Genomic DNA, 24640 nt, shown 5'->3' with positions numbered 1-24640 from the left:
GCGCCGGCTGTTGGGTCATAGAGTTCAGGCGTGTCCGGCTAGAGCGCCGCTGCTGGGAACGTTGCCGCCGGCCCGCCCCCCGCGGCCAGGCGGTGCGAGGCTGGGCCGGGCCGGGAGGCGGGGCCGGGAGGTGGTCGGCACAGCCGAGCGCCGCGCTCCGCTGTACGGCTGCGGGGACCGCCTTGCCAGAGCCGGGCCGAGCTGCCGGGCGGGGGAGGCTGCTGGCTGTGGCGGGGAGGAGAAGGAGCGGGCGGGCCGCTGGGGGAGGTGAGGAATATCGGTGCGGGCGGGGACGCGCAGAGAGCCGGCGGTCGCTTGGTGCGGCGGGTGGTAGCGCGGGGGAAGCGCCGCGGCGGCGGGTTTGGGCGCTCTACTCTAGTCCCCCTGCCCTACCGCGCTGGCGGCTGCCGGCGGAGGATCCCGCACAGCGTCTCCTCGCCCCCCCGCCGCCTGCCCAGAGGGGCTGGGGCCGGCCGCCGTGTTTCCCCGAGCATCCCGGCCTGCCTGCAGGGCTGTGGCCGTGACACCTGCCTCGGGCAGCTCGGCCTCTGCCGGGCCGGGGCGGGCGGGAGGCCGTGCAGCGAGGCCCGGAGGGGCTGCCCGGGGTTGAGGGGGTGGCTGGCGGGAGCCCCGGCCGTGGCAGCGCGCCTCGACGCCCCCAGTGCCATGGCCTGCGCCGCTGGCCACCTCGGTGGCCAAGGGCCGGGGCCTGAGGCGGCTGGGGCTCGGTGTCCGGGGTGTGAGGTGGCTGTAGGCTGGGGCATGAGGCAGCTGGGGTGCGGTGGCTGAGGGCCGGGGTGTGAGGTGACCAGGGCGCGGTGGCCGAGGGCCAGGGTGTAAGGTGGCTGGGGTGCAGTGGCCAAGGCTGGGGCGTAGTGGCCGAGGGCCAGGGCGTGAGGTGGCCGGGGTGCGGTGACCAGTGCGTGTCTTTGCTGCTTTTGCTTTTCCAGGTCCGCTGGGGAAAGCGTCAGCCATCTCTTGCACCACAGGCAGCTGCCCAGATGGTCCAGGAGGCTTAGGGTCTTAGCGCATCTTATGAGGCACATTGTCATCTCCCTTCCATTAGTAAGTGTTGCCCAGCAGTGGACGTGCGGTTCAGAACGCTAAAGAACGAGCAGCTCATGGCGGTTGCTTAAGGGATTGAGGTGGGTTGTGCTGGAGCTTGAGGAGAGCCAGGCAGGTGGTGAAGTTGATTGGGAAGTATCTTGAGTGCTCTCTTGCTGTGTACTTAAAACTTATCCCTGACAGACATTTACTTAATTGGCTCTTACAGGTTATGAAATTAATGGAGTGCCTTCTCCTCCTGTCCAAGGTAACCTGCTTCAATGCTTAGTTTGTTAGAATTTTTCCTTAATAGCTGACGTAAATCTCCTTTGTTGAAACTAAGCTGATTATTATCTTGCGCTATGCAGAGTAGGTGTGAACAATGGCTCAGTGTTCTCTTGTCAGCAGACTGGTGGGTGTCTGCAAGTTTTCACTCACAATCTTCTCCAAAGTGAGTGAACCCACTTCCCATGTTTCTCTGGTCCCTGAGCTCTGTTAAGCATTTCTGTCATCCTTGGACTCTTAAATGCAGGACTAGGTGCAGTACTCCAGTCAAGATACTGTTAGCTCTGAGGAAGTGGGGTAATTACCTTCCTTGTGTATGGTATCCCTCTTAAAAACATTCCAGAATGATACTGTCTTATTTGGCAGCATTCTCACATTACTGAAATACTCCATTTATGATCCACTGCAAGCCAGATCCTTTTTTGCTATACTGCTACCCAGGGGATTACTCCTGGAGAGGTACCCATGTTGCGAGTTTCTTTTTTCTGTACTAAGTATTTTACTTTGCACTTGTTAGTTCGAGAAGAAGTTATCTTGATCATTATAACATAACTTTTTCTACCTAATTTTAGTCTCTGAAATCTGCTCTTCCAATTCTCTTCCTCCAAGTTTGGGGTCATCCACAAATAGTTAATTAAACTATTGAGTGGTGCCAGGCCCTGCACATTATGATAAACTCTTCCAGTTTGACAATTTGACTTTCTCAAACACTTTCTTCTTGGTTTTCATGTTTCCTGCTAATCCTGCAACTTGTTCTGTGCCATAGCGTTGCAGCTGAGCCATATCTTATGGAGAATCCTAAGTGAGGAATCCATCAATTCCTTTGAATTGGCTTCTGTGCACACTGTAGGGGTTGCTCACAGCTCAGCAACTGGAAATATGTGTAAAATCCTGAACCCTTCTGAAGTTTCAGTGCCTTGCATATGGCTTCTGGATGTCCCAGACACCTGGTTACAGGTTACGGAGAGTAATGATTGCTGCCAGTTTCCTATTCTCCCTCTTGAAGCTGTTATGTGATGTAGAGACAACTGGAAAAGGCTTCTCTTGAGACATCAAGCAAATCCCATAACTGTTTTTCAAAAATAGCAGAATGAAGGTTTTACATGGTTTTATTTCCTACCTGTAAAACAGGATTTTTTAGTTTGTAGAACACTGAAAGTAAGTACTCCTAAAGCAATATCCAAATGGTAAAAATGTGTCCAGAATTACTGCAGATACATTTTTAATTCCTTTTTTTTAAATATACGTATATTTTTGGATGGATATTCAGGTACGTGGAAATGCCAGTCTGCAGGTATAGTCAGCTGCCAACTGCTTTCATCCTTTCTACCCAACAAACAGTAGTGAGCTACAAGGTGCTTTGCGAACTTTGACAAAAAGGTGCTGAATCACTTAGGAAAAGAAAAAAAGGTGATCGCTGCATTAGAGGATGTTGAAGATAGTGAGTCATTCATGTGCTCTCATAGTGTAGCTCATGCCTGAGGTAGATGAGCCTGTCACCTCCTATGTTCCAAGTTCTTTTAAATTCTTTTCTCATTTATTTCCTCAGAAAAATCTGCTTTGGTCCTAACTTTCTTCAAAATTGCATTTGCGTTTTTAGAGAACTTTCTGGAATAACCTTACAAATGCTGTTCTCACCCACTTAATTCAGGATCAGATTTATAGATAATATGTTAATGCTTGGATATACTTGTAAGGGATTACTTTATCTGATCATGAATGGTCCGTCAAGCTGAGAGTGAGAGGCAGTATTTTGAATTTTTTTAATACTGAACTCATTTGAAAATATTCTGAGAAGCAGCAAACTGTTGATTAGAATGAAAGAACTGGTCTTGTGATGAAAATGCATCAGACCAAGCCTATGTAAACAGGAAAGTTTCTTTCTCTTAAAATTGCATTTCACTCTGGAAATATCATAAAAAATTCTAGGTTTGGGGATTAGGCATTAGGTGAACATTATGTATATGTTGACTTCACTGGAAGGAAGAGTCCGGCATTGGCAGGGTCATAAGCTTAATAATTGTACAGGTATTGTTCTCTCTCTTCTACAATAATTTTTTTTTTCTTTTCATTCTAATTTGTTTAGATGTCTCGTGTTAAAAAGTCATGGAGCTAGGAAAGGCGAAGCTTCTGAGAACTGGCCTTAATGCCTTATACCAAGCAATTCACCCTGTGCATGGTATTGCCTGGACAGATGGGAAACAGGTGATACTAACTTCTTTACACCTTCATAATGGAGAACCAAAATTTGGCGACTCGAGTGTTGTCGGTCAGTTTGAACATGTCCATGGACTCTACTGGGGGCCATGTCCCCCTGATGCCCCAGCTCTGCTTGCTGTTCAACATAAAAAGCATATCACCATTTGGCAGCTCTGTTTTAATGTTACAGAAAGAAATAAGCTGTTAGTTTCTCAGATATGCGACATCAGCGAGCCTTTTCCAGTGCTCCCCCAAGGCTGCGTGTGGCATCCGAAGAAGGAGATCTTGGCTGTGCTCACTACACGGGATGCCTCTGTCTTACACTCTGTTCATCTCAACAACTCCAGAATTAAAGCAGATATTAAAGGCAGTGGTCTCATCCACTGTGCTTGTTGGACAAAGGAAGGCAATCGCTTTGTAGTGGGAGTAGGCAGTGCCCTTCATTCTTATATTTGGGATGATGTTCAGAAAACATTGACTGCTTGTTCTTTTTGCCCAATCTTTGATGTGGGAGGCTACATCTGTGCTTTGGAAGCTACTCTGAATTTCCAAGTTGCTGTTGCCACTGAGCTTCCTCTAGACAAGATCTGTGGCTTAAATGCTGGTGTTGCGTTTGAAGTTCCAGCAAGCATTGAAACAGAGTCCTTCCCCTCGCAGTCCAGCTTATGCGGTGAGGAAGAGTATGCCATGGATGGGGGGAAAAAGGCAGTGGACTGTGAGAAGCCCTTGTCTGTTGTTACATCTCCTGTGGATCTAACTCACATACTTTCTAGCAAGCAGGGTGCTGATTCCAGTTCTCTTCTTCATCTGAGGCCCAAAGACTACCTAACGGGAAGTGGGCAAGATTCTTCACATCTCATCTTGGTGACTTTTGAAAGAAAGGTTACCTCTACCAAAAAAGTTAGCATCCCGGGCATTCTGGTTCCTGATATAATGGCTTTTGACCCCAAAATGCAAACTGTGTCAGTTGCCTCCAATACTTGTAACATTATTTTAGTCTATTCACTGACTTCATCCAATTTACCCAATATTCAACAAATTCAGCTAGAGAAAAATGAGAAGCCAAAGGGTTTGTGCTTCTTGACCAATAAATTGTTACTGATACTGGTTGGAAGACAAAAATTCACTGACCCTGCATTTCTTCCCTCTTCAAGATCAGACAAATATATGATCCGATTGATGATTAAGGAACTAATATTTGAAATGGGTCCTTCACCGTCTGCATCAGTTAATGGGAGCTCCAACTTGAACCTTTCAAACATATCTCATGAATACTCTACAGATGTTCACCCTCTCAGCCGCGGGCTCTTGATACCAGATCGTGCTGCCATTCAGTCCCCTACCAGCAGAAGAAAGCTCATTGAAGAAATTAAGAGTCCTGTTTATGAACAAAGCTTGTTGTTGAATGACCTTAAAGATAAGAAGATTTCTGTGAGTTTCCCACAAGCTGCTGAGTCTCTTGATGCTGAACCAGTTAATCGGACTGTGGCACAGTGTGCCACATCACTGGCATTTTCTAACAAGCCAACGTCTCCAAAAAAGCAGGCAGATGCAGCTTCCAAAATACCAAATTCTTACAAGAATAACCTATTAAGTGAAAAGGAGGCAAGTTACTTTACAAAAAATATAGAAAAACTGTCTGATAACTTCACAGAATTACAGCGTCATCTCTGTGAATTAACTGAGCTGCTAAAATCTGGGAAGAGAAATCTTCCAGTGTACCCATCTTCTCAGGAACCCACTTTTATTAACATCACCTGCCAGGTAATTTTAGTATTAGAAGCCTTAATGATAAAATCTGTTTGTGGATGTGTGTTCTTTGTACAGATTTAAAACATGGACTCTTGTCAGATTGTTGTGCACAGGAAGGGTGACATCCTGTGAATGTTTAGTACGTGCAAATTCGATACATAGGAATGATCTCACTGCATGCAGGTGAAACCAATAGGAGTCTTACTTACACTTACTTAGGCTTTACGTAAGCCTGGCTTGTTTTTGTTGTCCTTCCCTACTCTTCCTGTAATTGTATCTCAGTCCCTATTTACAGTTCTTTTAGAACTACATATTTGTATTTTTCTCTGAGGGAGATAAATTGAGGGAAATATTTTAAAAAAAATTTCAGCTAAACTAATGTATCTAGATTTATTGCCGTTTTGGATGGATGCTGTGGTAGTGCTTTCAGTCTTGCACAGCTGTCTGTACGAATGGTAAAAACAGCATTTAGGGAAAAAAAAGGCTGTTGCTATGTAATGGTCAATAGGATTAGATTTCCATCCTGTTCCTGCAGGTTGGACTAACATTAGAAGTCCCGTTACTCTGCAGGCTTTTAGTGTTTTTAAAGCGATGTAATACTCAGGAATGTGTAGCTCCCTGTCCCCACCTCGTGCTGGGCTGAACTCTTGGCTCTGACTCCCACAGCCATACCTTCTCCTTCTGCACAGAGGCTGCTTGGGGCTCCAGAGGACCCTCGCCTGACAGTTCAGTTGCAGAATTAAAGACTTGTATGAAGTTCTGGGAAGGTTATGTTTATCCTAGGCAACTTCTGAAGCCACCTGTTTAGAAATCTAGACCAGTGAAAATTTCCAGGTGTGGGAATTGGTATGAATTTCCCAGCCTCCTGGGAGGACAACTGAAATAATGGACATGGAAAAAAGAAAAAAAAACAACAAAAAAGCTTTGGCTCTGAAACTGAAATGTTGCTAATTAGTATTGAGAGCACCATCTGATAAGGAAAGAGATCCTTAGGACCTTAAAAGATAATTCCATTAACATAGCTTAAAAATGGATTTAAAAACAAATTTCACGTGAAAGACACTTTATTGGCTGAAAGAAGGCACTTCCAAATCTCATGCTAGAGAGTGTAAGTTACCTGATTATCAAAACATGGCATAAATCTACTAGGTGTCTTCTAGAATTCAGATTAATAAACCTTAGTCAATATCAAAAGTAATTTAAACTGCCATTTTCCTTATAGTAAGTTCTTATTTTTCAGCTTTGTTATTGCAAAAAAAATATTCTCTTCTTCTGTAGCATTGAACTCTTAGGTCCTAGATCATACACTCTTACTTTCTTCACTGTTTTCCATTGTAAACATTTAATAATAACAATTTAATTTCTCTAGCACTCTTAAATCTTAAATGTATATGGGGCATTACTCTGAAAGTTTCTCTTAGCAAGTCTGGTGTCTTATCTGAGGTGTTTGTTTAGAAGCCTGCTTTAATTTGAGATAGCACAAATTTTTGTTATGTTTTTATATTCAGCTGTCTTTTTACATATAGTTTGAAACAGAGTTAAATATCGTCTTGTCTTGGTATTCCAAGAGCTAGATTAACTACCCTTGCGTGGGGGTGCTTCGCAAATTAAGGTAATGCTACAATTTTACCTATTTTGATCACCGATGATTTATGGTAAGAAAAGCTTTGGAATTAAAGTGACGTGACGTTGGGAAGTCTGGCAGAAAATGCTGTGGTTTAACTATTCAGAAATCCTGAACAGGCAAACAGGGATCCTCACCTCGTGTGCTGAGCCCTGATTGTTTCGCTGCTGCCCAGGTTACTAGCTGTATTTTAGAAAATGCTGAGGAAACCCAACATGGCCCAAATAAGCAGTGCCTTTGAGAGGGCAGAGTTTATTGGTGCAGGGGGCAGAGAGCATGTGTGCACCTCCAACCTCCCCTCTACCGTACACCCTCCTCGCGGGTGGATGGGTCCCTCCACAGCATGGAAAAGGAGTGAGAATTTACTTCATCCTGTTTTTGTCACGACCCAGAGACATTATCAAGGCTTCCCTGGGAAGCGACATGGTTGTGTGAGTTTTATCCTGTGCAGAGAGAGTTTGTAGTTTTGGTAACAAATGATCTTTTGTAGGTTTAAAAAGTGCTTTGCTCTGCCTCGTGGGGGTTATTCTTTGAAGATGCTTTTTGGATTTTAAGGCTTGGGTCAGGGATGGTCGGAGGTGAGACAAACAAGCCCTTCTGATTTGTTAGTCTATTCCTCGTCCCAAACTTTCGTGGGCAGGAGTTCTCACCTCTTCTTAAGTTGTGGATCAGGGTGGGGAGGATGGAAAACCTTTACAGGCTCCCCAGGAAAATGTCCCTCACAGGTGGTAGGATGAGTCTCAGGATTTCACCGTGGATGAAGCTCGTGGTTTCTCCAGCAGCAGCGTATGTATGATTTGCTCTCCTGTTACTCTGACATACGCTGGATTAGCACAGTTACTTGCTGCTATCACTTACAGACCGTTACTTTGAGAGCTGAGACTTCAGAGTATAAATCTTGCAAATGGTTCTGAATGAATGTAGCATTTGACTTTCTGTAAATGATGTGGTTGAAGGCCTGTCTGTGATACTGTTTTGATTAATGCCATTTTGACATCTCTGCTTAAATATACAGCACGGTATCTAATGATTGTTTCTTGAATTTACAGAAGCAGCTTTCCAGAAGTGATTCAGATGAAAGACGAGCTGTTATTCTTTGTGGTGGTAAACTCCGTCTAAATATAGTCCAGCAGATATTCAATCTCTCTCTTGTAGAAATGCAACATGGTACGTTGTAATTATCCAATAATACAAACACTTTAAACACATGCAACATTCTCGGTGAGCATAATCCCATCTGGGAGAAAACCAAATAAAAAATAATGAAAGATCGTTAATAAAAGTTTGCTAATCTGTTTTATAACATAAAGGTTATTCTCTGGGCTTTTACTGAGAAAAATCTCTACGTTATAAAAGAAATGAGCAAACTTTTACATAATGATACCCCCCTTATCAAGCTGCTAGTTATACAGAAAAATTAGTGTCACCCAGTATTTTACTTATATTTTCAGCTATTCTAAACAGAGAAGTCTGAGTGATGAGGAGGTTAGAGTTGACTGGTGGTTTTGGAATAAAGGTTTCTATATTTTAATCTGTAGTTCCAACATCTGGTCTCCTTCAAGAAATGCTACAGTTTTTTATAAACACAAAAGTAGCCCTGTAAATTTTACCAGTGCGTTTCGCTTCAGTTTTTGCTGTGAAGAAAACTACCTGCCATACTGCTGTCATCTCCACTGTTACCTGCTTATCCTATGCGCATCCTGTGTTGTCAATTCTAAGGGTCTTACCTTTGGCAAAGGTAGAAAATGTATTTTTGGGGTATGATCTCTCACTACTACAGATACCCTCTGTACTATATTCCAGTTACTGGCCTACCGTGTCTGCTGCCTGCCTGCTTGCAGATTTCTGAGTAACTATCCCAAAGCTTTAAGGCTGCTGTTTTTACCACTGTGCAAGTTTTATTTTTCTTTAAGTAGTTGTTGGAATATGTTTAGTATTCCAATACCTAGATAAAGCTGTACTTGGGTAATTCACTAGCAACTGAACCTTGTAAATGTTCTTACCACTATCTTAGGTTAGTTGAGCAGTTTTCCTATTGCAGGCTCAGTTACCTGCATTGAAACACAGTGACTTTTTGAATTTAATTTTAATTTAATGTTGTGGCACAGCCCACAAATGTGTGATATACCCAGTGACAACAGCAGGCAGTTTGGTAGATAGTGATCTCTTAATTTTTCAGACTGGAATGTTATTTTGAGCTATAGGATTTCAACAACTTTTCTTTCTGGCAAGAAAAATATCCCCATTACCTGCATTAGTTTCAACTTCTCATTTTTAGCTTAAAAATGTAAACTTGACAGAATTGGTTGCCTAGGAATGAGTAATCATCGTGCATATGACTAGCCTTACTAGATAAATTTTTAAAGCAAACAGTGTTATAATAGGTTTATTTATTAATTTTACAAATATTACTAGATAAATGGGCAAAGTAGGAGTGGTATTTTCAAAATCTTAAATTGTATTTATTTTGAAGTTTGGTCCAAATGAGATATTAAGCCAAAAGATTAAAGGGTTGCATGCTTTTAGGCTACAGTCTTCTCATGACCTTACTTGTGACATGAAGTTACATAATGTAAATTTACAAACAGCTGGAAATGTTTTCTCTAAATTTCCTCACCCCTCACGAGCTCTATTTTATTTCTTCATCAACTTAATGAATACAAGTACAGAGATTTTCTCATTTATATGAATTGGTAGAAGTCAGTGTTTTGGTTTCGGTAAACAACTTCAAATTGTAAAAATAATGCTAATGGTGATGTGAAGTCAGACAGCAAATGGGCCTGAGACATGGGGTTTGTACAGCATAGTAGAGTGTTTCTTCCTTATATTTACTGGAATTAATTATATTGAAATTACATAATAGAAGCAGTTTCTAAATTGTTTTTATGATATTAATTTGTCGTTGAATTTAATAAATTTCTGCTTTTTACAGTATCTGCACAGCTTAAGCACTGTGAAGTAGCTTATGAATATCTTAATTAAAAACAAGTCTGGATGCTTATGAATTCTGTTCAGAATTTCAACCCTCCTTCTTTGAAGCACACATTTATTATAGTCTCATCCCCCAGTGGCAGAACTGGTCAGAAAGCTGTTTTGCATAGTTATATGTCCTTTATTTTTAAGATTATACAACCTATATCTCCTCATACTTTTTTTTTTTTCTAGAAAAACTGTGAACATGCAGAAGCATTTAATTTTAATTTTAGGGAAATGTTTAGTGTCTTAAACATATCTAATTACAGGAAATCTGATAAACAGACATTTATGTATCTTCACAGGTTCATCTTGGATTGTTCTCACAGCAGACAGCGATGGCTTTGTTCCGTTAATGTTTACATCCACACAGGAGATAGTCGTAAGAGATGCCAGTATGAAAGGCCACAGTGCTCTTTCTTCCAAAACCTTGGACATCATCAGTTCTACAGAAGGGTGTAGACCCGCATCTTCTGAACGTCTGGATATCACGAGTTCTTTGGAAGTTCTCAGAGACTGCTCCTCTAAGACTTTAGGTGGCACCAGTCCTTCAGAACAGCCCAGCAGTAAAATGTAAATATTGACAGTGATTTTGTACTGCCTGTCTTATGATGGGAGACTTTTAAATTTACTGTGTAGGTCTCCAAATTCTAAACAAGTCTGTCTCAACTATTGGAGTTTCATAATTTTTTTTGTTACATATCACTGCGAATTATTTCATCCTTGGAAATTAACTTTTTTTTTTTTATACTGAGCAGTGTTTTTTAAATATGCCTCTTGCGGTATAGACCAGGTCTTTGTATCAGTGGTTGAAAACAGGTGTTCTTACAAGCTTCCAAGCTAAAATTTCCATCTCTGTCTTTAATATGTTGGTGGTTTTAGATGATACTAAACTTGCATAATAAAGGAATCCTTGAAAACACTGCTTTGTCCCCCATTTCCTCACTTCTGTCAAAGCCTGAAATATTATGCTGTTGTTATTTAGAAACAGTACCTGCGGAAGCGTGGGTGTTTTTACAGTGGTGTTACTGAGGATGTCAGCACTACTTTAGGTACCTGGAACCTGGGACAAAGTATGATTGTGTGGGGTATGCGTAGTGTGTAGAAGCCAGACGCTTTCCCCTCCTGCAGCCACCAGTAACGCCTCTCTGTGGCTGTCACATGCCATGTTTTGTGGTGGGTTGAGCCCAGCTGGCAGCTGAGCCCCGACCCAGCTGCTCACTCGTTCCCCAGTGCAGGACAGAGAGGGAATTGGAAGAGCAAAAGCAGGAACAACTCCTGGGTTGAGATAAGGACAGTTTAATAGTAAATCAGAAGCTTGTGTGGGAAAGTGAAGCAAAATAAGGAGTTTATTCAGTACATTCTGTCGGTTCAGCAGCTTAGGGGAAGGAAAGGCTTCATTGTGTGTAATGGTTACTTGGGAAAACAAGTGCCATAACGCTGAATGCCCTCCCCTTTCCCACAACGTACTGCTGAGGAGGGTGCTGTATGGCATGGGATATCCCTCTGGGGACAGCTGTCCCAGCTGGGTCCCCTCCCTCCTCCTCGTGCACCCCCAGCCTGCATGCCAGCAGGACAGAGCAGGAAAAGAGAAAGCCTTGGCACTGTGCCAGCACTGCTCAGCCACAGCCAAACCATCGGTGTGTTGCCAGCACTGCTTTGGTCACAGATCCAATGTACCCAACAGGCCACGATGAAGAAGACAAACTCCATCCCAGCCAGACCCAGTACATGGCTATAGGCATAAAATTACTTCAGTTACATTTGAATAACTAGATGTGCAAGTTAATACTTCTAAACGTGTCTTGTTTCCCTGTTACCTTTGAAACAATACTGTTAGTATTAACAACATTGCCTTAAATACCTCTGCTTTAATTTTCAAAGCTAATACCTGCTGAACGGGCAGAGGGGATGTCTGATAACCCATCACCTTGAGAACATCCAATCTAAAAGCTGACAGAAGAATATGTTCTATGGGCTTTGTACTGAAAGAAACTGCAAAGGTGAAATGTCGAAAACAGCACAAGTTTATGTAGCATGGATTGCAGCACTGAGGAAAAGACAGTAATCCAAGATTGCCACCCATAAAATTAAAGCGTGATAACATTAAGCAGTTTATCAAGCTTTCACAGTGGCACTTACTGCTTGAGAAGGAATGAAGTGACTAGATGATAGAATTGGAGCAGCTGTCTCAGGACTAATATAATCTCTTTTTTTTTTTTTTTTTAATCGCCTGTTTGGAAATTTGGCCACTGTCAGAAAATCATCTGTCCACAAAATACAGTATTAAACATACAACATTAGCAAAAGCTGCAAAGAACACTCAGTGTTGTGTGGTGTAACTAGAAGTTAACGGCTTTGGATGAACAGGAGAGAAGGAAAACAGGTAAATAACTTGGTGATCACGGACTTCAACCTGTACGTGAAGTGTGTGTCTGTTCTCAGTAACTGCCACTGTTGTTTAATTGGGAGGTGGTCAACGATCACCGTTACTCCTACCAGAAGCCATTGCATTCAGAACCTCGGTGCTGGAGGCATGTTCAAAGCACCCAGGCTGGGTACTGGGGATGGTCCATGTTTCTTCTCAGCCACCTGACGGTCCTTTTCTGCACCAGTTCCTGGTTTCATCATCCCACTAACCCACAGGAGAGGGTTAGGGCTGAGTGCTCTTGGCTCTGCAGGAAACCTCTGCCACCTGCACTGGCCCGTTCACCTTGAGAGCATGCCTTGAACTGCACATGCCTCAAATGCTGCTCCTATAATTTCATTATGCAGCCAAACAGTGTCTAAAAATTAGCTGCTTATTCTGGAATTATTACCTATTTGTATAATTTCTAGACCGACGAAAGACAGCATCTCCCACCAGAAGTGTGCTCAGTCTCAGGTTTGTAGGACTCTTCCACCTCCCCAGGTGGGCACCGGGAGCTACATGCGTGCAGGGCACTGCCGTGTCAGGCAACTAGAGGAGACACAGCAAGTAGAAGTCAACCACTGAAACCTGGTAATAGATTGGTCAAGGTATTATGTTAGTTCTCCACAATGTGTTATGTGCATGTGGACAAACACTGCATTTGAAATATAAGCCTAGGAATCTTAGAACAATTAAATCCTCACATTAAGAGAATTGCTTATTTCTAATCAAGAAGTCATTTCTAAACCTATGGGCTGGTCTGCACCAAAGCTGAAAATTACACAGACGGCTGGATAGCTGAAGATGTATCAAGCATAATACTAATGGTAACGAAACTTTCCTTTTCAATGCTGAAAACTTTGGAGAGGGACATGCGAGCAGTTGGAAGTCACCATGGTGTAACACAGGGTGCTGAGTCCGGGAACTAGCAGAATCTGCCACTGAGGACGTTGGTGTCTTGCTAAGATACCATTGGTAAATTAAGTACTTCTCCTATTTCAGCTGAACTGTAGTACGGGTTAGTAATAACCTTTTGTATAGGTTATGTGAGGCATAATGCTACAAGTGTATTACCCAGTATTATTTATTAATATATTTAGTGGGATAACCAGCTTACTACTTCTAGACAGTTCATCAAAAGGCTTAAAAAAGATTACACTAACCATCCCCCCTCCCCCAAACTTTAGAGATTTTCAACTTTGTTTCAATTAACACCTCTCATCTGAAAAAAAAAAAAAAAAGAGAGAAAAAGAGTGAAGAAACTAGTGCAAAATTGATTAGAGCCATTATCGTACTCATGTGCAGTGTTACTTACTGTCAGGACAACTTCAGGCTCACTCCTGCTGTATAAAAGCATGACTTCTGGGAGATGCATTTGAAGGGGAGTTCCTAATTCACCTGGGTTTAAGTCTTTTTCTGAGTTTAGTTTCTGTTGCAGCCAATTTCCCCGCATCCGCTGTAGCTGTAGGTGCTAAAAGTTGATACTGTGATGGTGAGGAATGGTGTGACTGAGGTTCCTGAGCTTGGGGATGGGGACACATACGACATGGGAGATCAAAAGCCCTTGCTGCAATTTCCTTGATCTTGAAGGGATGTCGTTACACTCAGGTTTATGTCCAGAAATGCACAGCTAATGGTTTTCAAAATATCTTTGATTAAATGTTATTACAAAAAAAAAAATCTTATTTTTATGTGTTCTCTTTTCATTTAATTTTCTTTTACTGAAACTTCTGATGGTTCTTGATTGAACGTGGATTTTGTTCAAATCCGTACAAAGAAAGCCTGTGCTCTCAGTGCCTTTGAAAAAGATAAAACCTTAAATGAATCTTTTTCATCTCAAAGTAGAGGCTTCTATTCTATTTAAAATGTCCCCAAATTTTTAAAGATGAATTAACATTCATAAACGAGGTAATAATGCGAATGTTCTTTTATCTGTTGCATTCTTTAGGTCTAAAAGCAACCACTAAAAGAACTTGCAACGTGATTCTATCATTTAAACCTTATTAAAATAAAAAAGTACAACAAAACTACTGTTTCAATGTCACAAAAATGAATTAGCCTGGGATAATGTGAGTTTCCTCATAAGCGCATTTTCAGCTGTACACATTGCTATGCTGGTTGTACACTAATATGGTCATTATATATAATGTGTCTAATTGTCATGTGTAGTTAACTTCTTACTTCTATCTTCCAATAAATCTTCTAATTACAGGTATTATCCATATGCTCCATGAAACGTATCTGGAATGTCTTTCAGCGTTATTGTGTTCTTCATACGTTTACCATTCCTAACCCTGCCACAGTAGCACTGAGCTGGCAGAAGACAGGCTCCACAGGGCCTGAGCGATCGGTCCTTCCTCGCCATCCACAGCAGAGAGCAGCAAAAATGAGGACAAAGCTGAAGGGCATAGCTGAAATTCATAGTCTTGTCTAACATCATTTGAGATAAGAAATAAATCAGGAAATAAGGTTTACTTCTGCTTCCCCACTTCTAGAGCAAATATTCACGTTACCCTGCCATCCAACAGCACTGCTGCTCCAAAAACATCTCCAAAATGATATTGAGGACCCACCTTTCCGGCAGAGCACCACAGCTCTGGGCCCATCCTCCCTCCGTCGTTTGCTCAGCTCTCTGTCATGCCAGTTCATGTCTTCAGAGGCTGTAGATTCTCAGGTGCAACATAGCAAAAAGTCTCCTCCTCTGCCTCAGGGACAGAGACACATGCTGTTGCTTTGTCTGTTGAATGAAGCTTCCCCATGAGTTACCATCTGTTTTACGCGGCAGATTTGGTGCTTAATGATGTGAAAGCTATCTGTTTTCATACTTTCAAGCCTATAACACATAGACATTTTTGTAACCATAATACCTAGCAAGAGTACTGAGGATCTGAACCGTGGTTTTGCAGAGAGTTAAGGTAAAAAACCCAAAACATTCAGTGCAGCGCAAGGAACTTGTGATCTCAAAACCTGCAGGAAAATAAAACTCACTCCCTCACCTGCCAGTTGTGTGAGTCCAACTGACCTTTCCAACAATCAGTCTGGAAGCTTTCTGAATGAAAAGGCTCTATTGTAACACTTTGAGCCTGTTTTTTATGTAACTACAACATGAAATTCACACAAGGGATGTGATTGACCACTACACACTAGACTGCTACTGGCTGTACCCTACTGCATGAGACCTTGAACTAACTTGCCCTCTCTTCCTCATCTTCAAAGAGCTGGACAACAAATACCAGGTCTCAAAGGACCTGAGTTTCCCTTAAGGAAACTGCTCCTCTCAGGAAGATCGATTTAATTTTGTATTTTCTATCTAAAGCCCAGAAAGGCATGTAGAAAAGGACATGAAGAAGTGATATCTGGGAACAAACCCAATAAAGCAGGGTTTGGCTTTAAAGTATTGTCTGCTTCAATTATTTTACTTGGAATGCAGAAGGTGAACAGAGACAACAGGATGTAGCAGGGATTGATTCTAGCAGCAATTCTTATAAGGCACAGCAATGACTTAAGGAATTAGTACTTAAATCTACAGAGCTCTTCCTGAAAACCCAGTGACCTGACACCAAAGGTCCCAGCCCTCAGGACTCCCCAGGGACGGATGTCCGAGGTGACATTCACCTATTAAAGTGGGGGACTCAGCACAAGAGATCTAATCCACCTAAGCTGTGTCAGGTCACCACGCCCAGGGGCAGACAAGGTACTCTAAGGCAGGAGAACATGGTTAGCGGGAGAGACGGCCGGTGGCAGTGGCTAAAAGCAACCCCTCCTTCAGTGCCTGGTGGGGCACGGCCACTCGCCTACGTGGTTAGCTGTAAGGCTGATCTCCGGCAGTAACGCTCAGGAAGGCGGTGAAACCTTGGAAGGTTTCAACATTATTTTTAGGCAGAAACTACAAGGGGGATGCAAGTAGCTCAGCTACTGACTATACCGCAATCAGCAGCCTTCCAGGTGGGTGAGTGCTGGCCATTAATGCTGGTTTAATCCAACCTCCAGCATTCTTAGGACTGTATTTGGGTATTACCTGAATGAGAACCCCTGGGGATGGAACCTGGCCCTTGTTATTGCCAATCAGTGCAAGGCAGGAGGTTTACATTAGATTAGCGTTTAATCTGAATAGTTGTCAATATAAGAATCTGCTTCTTTCAGCCATGTGTTCTGAACATAGATAAGGCATGCACATCATTTGGAACTGACAAGGAGACACAAAGTTCATTCATTTTACAGCACCAACACTGAGTCCTAAAAAAAGAAAATTACAGAAAGCCTTACTCTGCACTTACGTTGCCATTCTTTTTACTTACAAAAATAAATTCATTTTCTTAACAAATGTACAACTCTGATAATCAAATAAAATAATGAGATTTTCAAAATATAAAAATACTCTGCTACATTTCATCTACAGAAGCCTTCTATTTTATTTTGGCAGTTCCCATTATTGCTACCATATGCAAAGTGAGGACTGAGCACCTCTCTGTCAGATAGGTCTCTCTGGAGAAGAGGAAAACAGTTTACAAGCAACTAAGTTTAACTTGCAAGAGACTGAATTCAGATTGGGTATTTAGAGATAGTACCTTAAGCCACATTCAAATTACTGAAATCAACCACAGCCAGCAGTTTCTGCCACCCTGTTATCACTATGCCAAGTCCTGGGCTTATGTAAACTGGCACGGATCCACTGTCTTGTAGCTACAGATTTATAGCAGCTGAAAATGTAACCCATTAAAAAACATTATCAGCCTTTACTGGGAATTCTGCTTGTTTTTAAAGACGACTATTCAGAAATACACAAGTATTACAGAATAAATCAAACCCCCAAATCTGTTTTCTGTGACGTTTTGAAGCTATGTGATATTAGTACATAACTTACCTACTTCAGAGTGCAATAAACCTGCTATTTCAAATTCCATCAGACTCAAAATTGTAAACAGGCTCATGGTTTTTATTGTTGTAAACGCATATGCCCCAGGCATACAAATCTTAATTCATCCAAAAATTGAAACAAAAAAAAACCCCAGCCCAGCCTTCAGATGTCAATTCAACGGAAGTTTTAAACATAGTTAACTCTTACCCACACGCTCTCAAAATATAACCTTAGAAGTTCACTCATGATTAAGCATTTTGCTGAATTAGGACAGTTCATTAGGCCTTAGACTTCAAACTTGGCTGAAAAGGTTTCAATATTAAACGTGTTGAGACACTTCAGTGGAGGCAACTGATTTTACTTCACAGTGTGTTTCACTAAAAGCTTTCCCAGTTTCCAGTCCCAGCAATGAGTCTCTTCCCAGATGGCCCTTGAGCAAATTACTTGTGGTTACTGGCTCTGGCGACACCTACGGCAAGTGCCCACAGACAGCCACAAGCCAGCCCTCCAAAGGCACTTCTAGTACAAAATAAAGGCACCCTCCCACATATCCATGCGGTGAAGCCAGTGGGCTGTAAATTTGTGTCTTGTCTTGCAGTATGCTAATTTCTTCAAGGCAAACAAGCCTTCCAGCTCTTGGATTCATCACTCTCTCCTTCAGATTTAGATACATCTTCAGAGTCCAGTCATTTTAGCTGGAGCCTGGAGCCAACCTCTGGAGGTCTCTGTATCTCCACTGGCTACAGAAGCCCAGAATGGCCAGGTAAGTGCTCCACAAAGTGCCTGAGGTTAGGTGTGTCTTTCATCCACAAAATGTTTTCAGCAGTGTGAATCTATTGTAGAAATGAGTCTTCAAGTCAATGTATCTAAAGCATGATGACATCCCTAAGTGAAAAAAAATCACCTTTTAAAAGTAGCCTTATTGTTATAAAACACTGTGTGCAAGCTGAGAGTAACAGCCATGCCATGGTATTTTGTGAGGTGGAGAGTCTACACCACATGAGAAATGGGTGAGCACCATGATGACTTAAAGGACAAAATTTACAGAGGTTTGAATGGCATAGTCTGATTTTTGGAAGACACTACTGATTTTGGGTATCCTGAGTTGATATGTATTGATGTTGAAAATATTAAGTACTCACTCTCTGACAAAGATCGGTTTACAGGTTCCAGAAGCAAGAAACTCCAGTAATAGGAAATGTAAGGTTCTGTTTCATATAAAATAGATAAATCTCAAACATCAAAATCTCTTTCAGAAAAATTCTTCGTGAGAAAATCCTCAAAAGATGTCTGCATCATTGATTTGGTTCATTTCAAAACAAAGTAAATTCTAACTTTATATAGTATACTTCAGGATTCCCAAGTGCTTTCCAAACACACTACTGTGCAATTTATAGGTAGAGATTATGTTCAAAATCCACACCCAGCCTCTAAGGGTGAAATAGATCACATGAATTAAAATTTGGGAGATGCATTACAATTACACTTTTTTCCCTTGACCTACAAGTCCATAGAATCTCCTGTTGCAATGAGATCACAGCTTTCTGTTAATCACTGAAAAGCAAACAAAAAAACTTCACGCCTTCAATACTCCTGAACATTTCTAATGTCTTTTTTTGGCACAGTGCATGAAGTTAGATATATATTTTGCAGGGCAGTATCCTCTCTTGATTTCATTACTGACTGGGTCAGAATCATCCTTTATCCTTTTTGATAAAATGCGAGCAGAGAAATGACCTGGAAGACTTTTACAGAGTTTGCGCGTGGGATGTGAGACTATTTGCAAAGTCATTGTACTCAGAGCTTTCAGACCGTGGTGTCCTTTTTGTGGTCATCTAAGTTCTCTGTGCTTTGATGGCTCCTTCTGTTAAAAGCAGAACAAATGATATGTGAACAGACTTCTGGCTTTTATTGTTAACTAATCAAGCCCCAGTTTGGCAATCTCAAATGACTGAGAACCACCAGCAAGATGTGGTTGTTACGGACAGTGACTAAAGCACCAAAACAGAGGGCCTAGTCCCATTTTATATTGTTTAGCCTGTCCCCTCTGGTCTGCAGCTGCCACTCCAGAAAGCAGCTGGTGCGCAAGAGGGTTGCAGCATATCTGCCAACCCCATGCAGGTATCTTAGATACCCTTAGGGCAATGAATTGATCCCAGTTACACATGCTTAGGCCCTGGAATTGACTCCTTAGGATAGAAATCAGTTTCCGATTCCAGTAACTTCAGATAAATAAATAAATAAATAAATAGACAGTAACAACATATTTTGATATTTAATCCATCAGTCTGCTAGGATAGACTGTTTTTATGTATGTCCTCAGTACACCAAGGCTTCATTTGACAGAGGCGGATGATTTTGAGCTAGGCAAGATTTTCTTTGGAGAGAGAGGAAAGGGGAGGAAGGGAGAGTAATAGGGTAAAAAGGGAAAGAACGGCTCAAAGCTGTCCTTTCTTTTTCTCCCACGAGCTTTCCTGCCTACGCCTATAAATGGTTTGGATGTTTCTTATATGCCATAAACACCAAAAATGCAGTCAAGAATCCCATTTTCTTCTATAGACAAGTAAATTGTAACTATTCACATTTTCTCCAGAAATTTAAACTAAACAATGTTCTTCGTTTCTGACTTGAACGCTGTACTGCAATAGTGCTTTGTGCGCCACCCCAGCGAAAAAGTAAAATATAGCAGCTGATACATCTAATAAATGATCCTCCAAGCAGGTATTATTACACTACAGAAAGTAGATGCTGGAGCATTCAACTAATAACTCACCTAAAAGAGTGTTGTTTTGTTGTTACAGGGAATATAGAGGTGTACATTGGTAGCTAGTATTTTTTTGCCCAGTATGATGAAGACCTGCTGTGGCGATGGTACTGCTGTTTGCTACCAGTTCAAACCTACCTTAACAATTCAAGCGCAAGCTTTGTTTCTTTCCGACTTTCTTCAGTGATTGGGTAGAAAAGAAGTACAAACAAACCTACAAGGATGAGGATGGCAGGGACTGCTCCAATGAGGATTTTCAGTGTGAGGATCACATCGTTGGATTGTCTGCATATCCCTGGCTTGTATCCAGTAAACCTAAACAAATGGAAATCACAGTGGTGTGTGTATGTCCAAAGCTAAAAGGCATTTCATCTGAAGGCTCCCTTCCTTCTTTCCCCCAACACTCTTCAAGTCTTCTCTTCCTTCTTCCTATACCTCTCTTTTCCTTCCCCCCACTACATGTTTCAAATCTTGTTTTTTGAATCCCATTTTTGTGCTCAATTTCAGATAACTACATTACCTCTATATTTTATTATTCTATGATATTTAAATACTAAGAGAAGCATAGAATCCCATGTAAGGAAATGGATCTGTTAAGTGTTTCATGTGTTTCCTATTAATATTCAGCAAAGTATTTAGGCTTTGCTTTAAAAGTATGCAAGTAATCTGACCAACTTCAACAGCAATAATTAACTTTAATTTGAATACACACTTAAGCACTCTTCTCAAGGTAGACAAATTTACTTAAGTGCTTAGAGTTAGGTACACACTTACAGTTCATTGATTGAGGGCTTCCATGCAGTCCTACAACTGCTGATATATTCAAATTCCCATTCCCAATTTGTAGAATGGATTTATTTTCCTCTGAGCATGCACCTATGAAAGCTACAGCTCATTTGGCATCACTCTGTCTTCTGTGTTCTCCCACAAACACCTGCCTTGGCAAATTGCTGGGAGCTAACTGGAATGCAATTGAAAAGGGGCTAATTGGTGAACAGTGATTTGTTTGAAGGTATTAGCAAGTAAGCATTTGAAATTCCTAAGCGCTAAACATTCAGCCAAGCACTGCCTGTTATTTAGCAGTTTCAGCTGAAGGCCCTGAAGCAAAACATTCTGGTTACCAAAACCTAACTGAGAGCTAGGGACTAGATAGTATTTCAGACAGGTTCCCTTCTAAGTGTTTATAGTGTGCTTGTGTGCTGTAGCAGCTACTAGTAAAGGCCCTTTCTGCTAGGTCACACACAAATGCAGGGCAGGAGATGGCTGACCAGTTTCTCAATCTGACTGTCTAATCAGGACAGACAAGGCAAAAGTGGAAGGAGAACACAAAGCATCTTCCAAATTGACATGGTCCAGGTGACAGGCAGAGCTGCGAGACTGTTCCTGACTCTGATCAGTGTCCGGTTCCCCAAAACCCTGCAGGAATTGGTGATCCTTTTATTCTGAACAGGCCACTAGGCACCCCTGAAAGCACGGCAATGTGTAAAGCCTTACGAGCTCGTATAGGTAGTCTAACCCATATGCAACAGGGAATGCACAAAGCAGCTGTCTCACTTACGGGGGACCTTCATTTGCTGAGCTTTCATGTTTAGGTCTTTATTCATATAAGCCACAAATATTCACATAAGTGATTTGGAAAGAGGAAAATCTAAAGGGAAGTCAAGTCTTTCTGAACTGAAACATGTTAGGGCAGGGGACTTAATGCTCAGTGGTCTGGCCTAGATGATAGCAATCCTATCTTTAGTGGTCAGCCGAAGTGGAGCTGCTAGAACTTTCAGACTCAGGGTAAAAGGACAATTAACTGCAGGGTAAAGGCAGAGTAACCTCAGAATGCTTTCAGAGTAGATCCACCAAGTGGAAACACAATGTTACTTACTCCAGTCCTGCTGCAGAAATTCCTAAGCCAATTCCTGCTGACATCTTGGTAAAGAAAACATAAGAAGAATAGAAAATGGTTTCATGTCCTTTTCCATGAGGATTCTGCAGGCGAAAGTTATCAACAACATCAGGCAGCATTGACCTAGAGATGAGCAAGATAAAAGAAAAACTCAAGCCAAAATATCTCCTCAAAATCCAAACTTACTGAAAGAGCACACCCCTCCTCCTTTTTAAGATGTGATTGATGCCATCGTGCACATGAAAGGATCCAGTTCCAAAAGTCCTACTGCTAGACAGGAGGGCAAAAATCTGTGTAAGAAATGCATGGCCACATATTACAAAGTAGAAAACCACTGAAAAACTATCAAACACTTTCTGGGAGGCAAGAGAATTCTTTAGACTGACTGTCATTCCAATCAGAAGTTGCGATATTAAAAAAAGAACAATGAAAGAACCCATGTTTCTTAAGATTTCAAGGGACTCTGAACAGTTTCACTCTGAAATGACTCTTTTGACAAGCTAACAAAATTTTCAGAAACCAATGAGGCCTATTCTCTTTCTACTTCAAAGAGAATGAGTTTGGTAAAGGAAAATCAGAACAGAAGCTGCTCAAATGTCAATTGTGAATTGACATTTTATTTCTAATATATGTCATGTTGGAAAAAAGGGCTTCTCACCCTCGGTGCAGAAAAGTTTATGCAGTCTGACAGCTTATTTCAAGCTATGTTTCCATGATCTCTTGGAGTTTTCAGGGCATTGTACAAATGAGTAATGCAAAACAGCTCTCCCAGCAATGTTCTTGCTTTCTGGTCAATTTGACCTGAATAACAATTATTTCATCTGGAGAGGAAACATCCCATCCTACTCATCCTTGAGTAGTTTTTTCCCCACATATTTTCAATCCTCACAAGCAAAGGACCTCGTATTCTCATTTTCTTTTAATCATATCCTTGTGTTATTTGAACTATAACAGAGGACCGCTCAAGCAGGGATACAATTTGGCATGTTTCCTCTGCTGCGTTCTTAATTGCTCAGCATTAATTGATTTATCTAATTTCATTTCATCATTACTGTAGTTCTGTTAGAAACTAAACCTAAGCAACTGATTTCCTGTTATCACAAGTTCTATAGCTACTTGGATTATTGATTCACCTGCATACTGTTACGTCTAAAGAACAGCTACAGTTACAGTAGATACAATCTGTTAACAGTAGGGCAACCAAAGTCACATCATCGAACACAGCATCTATTATTAAAGCAGAAAAAGATTTTTGGGAGAAGTGACTATTGCCAAATTCTGCCTCTTCTGGAGGCAAAGTCCATGCAGTAGTACATACCTGTAACATAGACATATACCCCTTCCCACCTCAAATGTAAAATTCTCCTACCATGGCAACAGAAGAGATGCTGCAATGCTCAGACCAGAGATGAAGGCCACAATGTAAGCCAGGATCAGGTTTGGAATGGTCACTAGCATGACTGTAAAAGGAATCATCCACTGAGGAAGAAGAAAACAGTACATCTAACTTACAGTATCCACTGCTCAACGGTATACAGATTGTTCCATTAAAATATAAGATTTTGTTATGAAACAGTTCATGCACAGCAATGCCTAGCACTTCAGTATTTTGGTGAAATGGCATTTCCAAAGAGCTCTGAGCCCATTTGTATTTATCTGTCCAGAAGAATCAGAGAAAAAAAGAAGCCGCCATGGTAGCGGTCTTGTCCGTTAGCAGTATTAGGATGGTAACTGCGCTAGTAAATTGAATAGTCCCCAAGAGCCTATTTCAAGTCATGAGGTCAGCTGGCAGACCCTGGCCACATTCCTACTGCCAAACATTCAGAGGCTCCAAAAGAAGTGTGGCCATATAAATACTTTTTGTGAAAAGCCCTTAAGCGGGCTAATTCCCAAACTGTGCCCAGATACTTCTTGGGAGATTGCTAATCAGCTTGCTGCTAAGATTTCTCTGCCAGTTTAGTGATAGAGATGACCAAACACCAGTTTCTATTCTATGCCAGTGGAACTATTTAATTTACTATTAGAGACAAAGCCTTAGAAACATCATCACACTGCATTTCAAGGGGAGGGTAAGGGGTTCAATGATCATTTGAAACTAAATATTCCATTTCACAGATCATCTTGAGTCTTCAATGAAGTAGAGTTGGCTTACAACTTCATTTCCAATGACCACTTTAAAGCAATCTAGGTACTCAGCAATAACTAAAGCCAAGAAGGCGGTGTGGTTTACTCTCATTCCACACAGCCAGATACGGTAGTGACATTGCAAAAGCCAGTAAGGCTACCTTCAAAACCAAACTAATTTGGGATGCTCAGGATTTGTTTTCTGGGAGTACTTAAAAGCACCAGATTTCCACAACTTCAACTTGAAGCAATGGGCTTACAGGATTGAAAATCCACTATTTTAAATGCTGATTGAATGCATACAGCCCAGCTGTTCTGTACCCATCACATGCTCCATCTCCCACGCCTGTGAACCATGGGCACAGCACATGTAGAATCCAGAACCAGGGGCTTATCTACAGGGCTTTTTAATGATGGGGGATTAGTTTAACATTAAGTGTTTCAATCCTCTATACTTGCAGCTTGGAAGCTGAGGGTATGAGAAGAGCTTTCACAGAGAGTGATTCCCTTAAGCACTGCTATTTACAGTTCTGTATGATAAGTGTTTCTGGGAGTCCTGGAGTCTAATCCATTATGTCTATGTTTTAAATGCATTTCCCATCTAAAGCATTTGCTCCTAACCTAAGGAGGCAGAAAATAACCTTTCCTGACTGCAAGTTCCCAGCACAGACAGATAATCCTTGCATTAGCTTAATGTTGTGGCAAAATCG

The 24640-nt window shown here is 41.6% G+C and overlaps 2 protein-coding genes across 5 annotated transcripts in view; one reads left to right on the top strand and one right to left on the bottom strand.

Annotated features, from left to right (window-relative positions):
* The first annotated feature begins 243 nt into the window (after positions 1 to 243).
* Positions 244 to 10799, top strand: WDCP (WD repeat and coiled coil containing). Of its 3 annotated transcripts, none has more exons than XM_080388505.1 (5): positions 244 to 267; positions 951 to 1065; positions 3416 to 5292; positions 7954 to 8071; positions 10183 to 10799. In XM_080388505.1, exons 3-5 carry the CDS (start codon positions 3436 to 3438, stop codon positions 10452 to 10454), a joined length of 2247 nt encoding a protein of 748 aa, XP_080244631.1. In that variant the 5' UTR covers positions 244 to 267; positions 951 to 1065; positions 3416 to 3435; the 3' UTR covers positions 10455 to 10799. The 3 variants fall into 3 exon arrangements, with proteins under 3 accessions (XP_080244631.1, XP_080244632.1, XP_080244633.1); XM_080388506.1 differs by lacking the exon at positions 244 to 267 and adding an exon at positions 1274 to 1312 and having other exon boundaries at positions 276 to 1065; XM_080388507.1 differs by lacking the exons at positions 244 to 267; positions 7954 to 8071 and having other exon boundaries at positions 276 to 1065; positions 10183 to 10384.
* Positions 10800 to 17202: 6403 nt separating this feature from the next.
* The window catches only part of MFSD2B (MFSD2 lysolipid transporter B, sphingolipid), a 37906-nt gene continuing 30468 nt past the window's right edge, over positions 17203 to 24640 (bottom strand). For both annotated transcript variants that reach the window (XM_080388518.1, XM_080388517.1), the window contains 4 exons: positions 23176 to 23285; positions 21786 to 21929; positions 20048 to 20224; positions 17203 to 19009 (listed from right to left, as the gene is read on the bottom strand). In XM_080388518.1, coding sequence (XP_080244644.1) covers positions 18952 to 19009; positions 20048 to 20224; positions 21786 to 21929; positions 23176 to 23285 — 489 coding nt within the window. In that variant the 3' untranslated portion in view covers positions 17203 to 18951. The remainder of the gene's footprint in view (positions 19010 to 20047; positions 20225 to 21785; positions 21930 to 23175; positions 23286 to 24640) is intronic.

The sequence above is a fragment of the Falco punctatus genome, assembly GCF_963210335.1.
Source record: "Falco punctatus genome assembly, chromosome: 5".
Lineage (NCBI taxonomy): Eukaryota > Metazoa > Chordata > Aves > Falconiformes > Falconidae > Falco > Falco punctatus.
The sequence above is the reverse complement of the archived record's forward strand: the minus strand, read 5'-3'. Positions and strand labels throughout refer to the sequence as shown.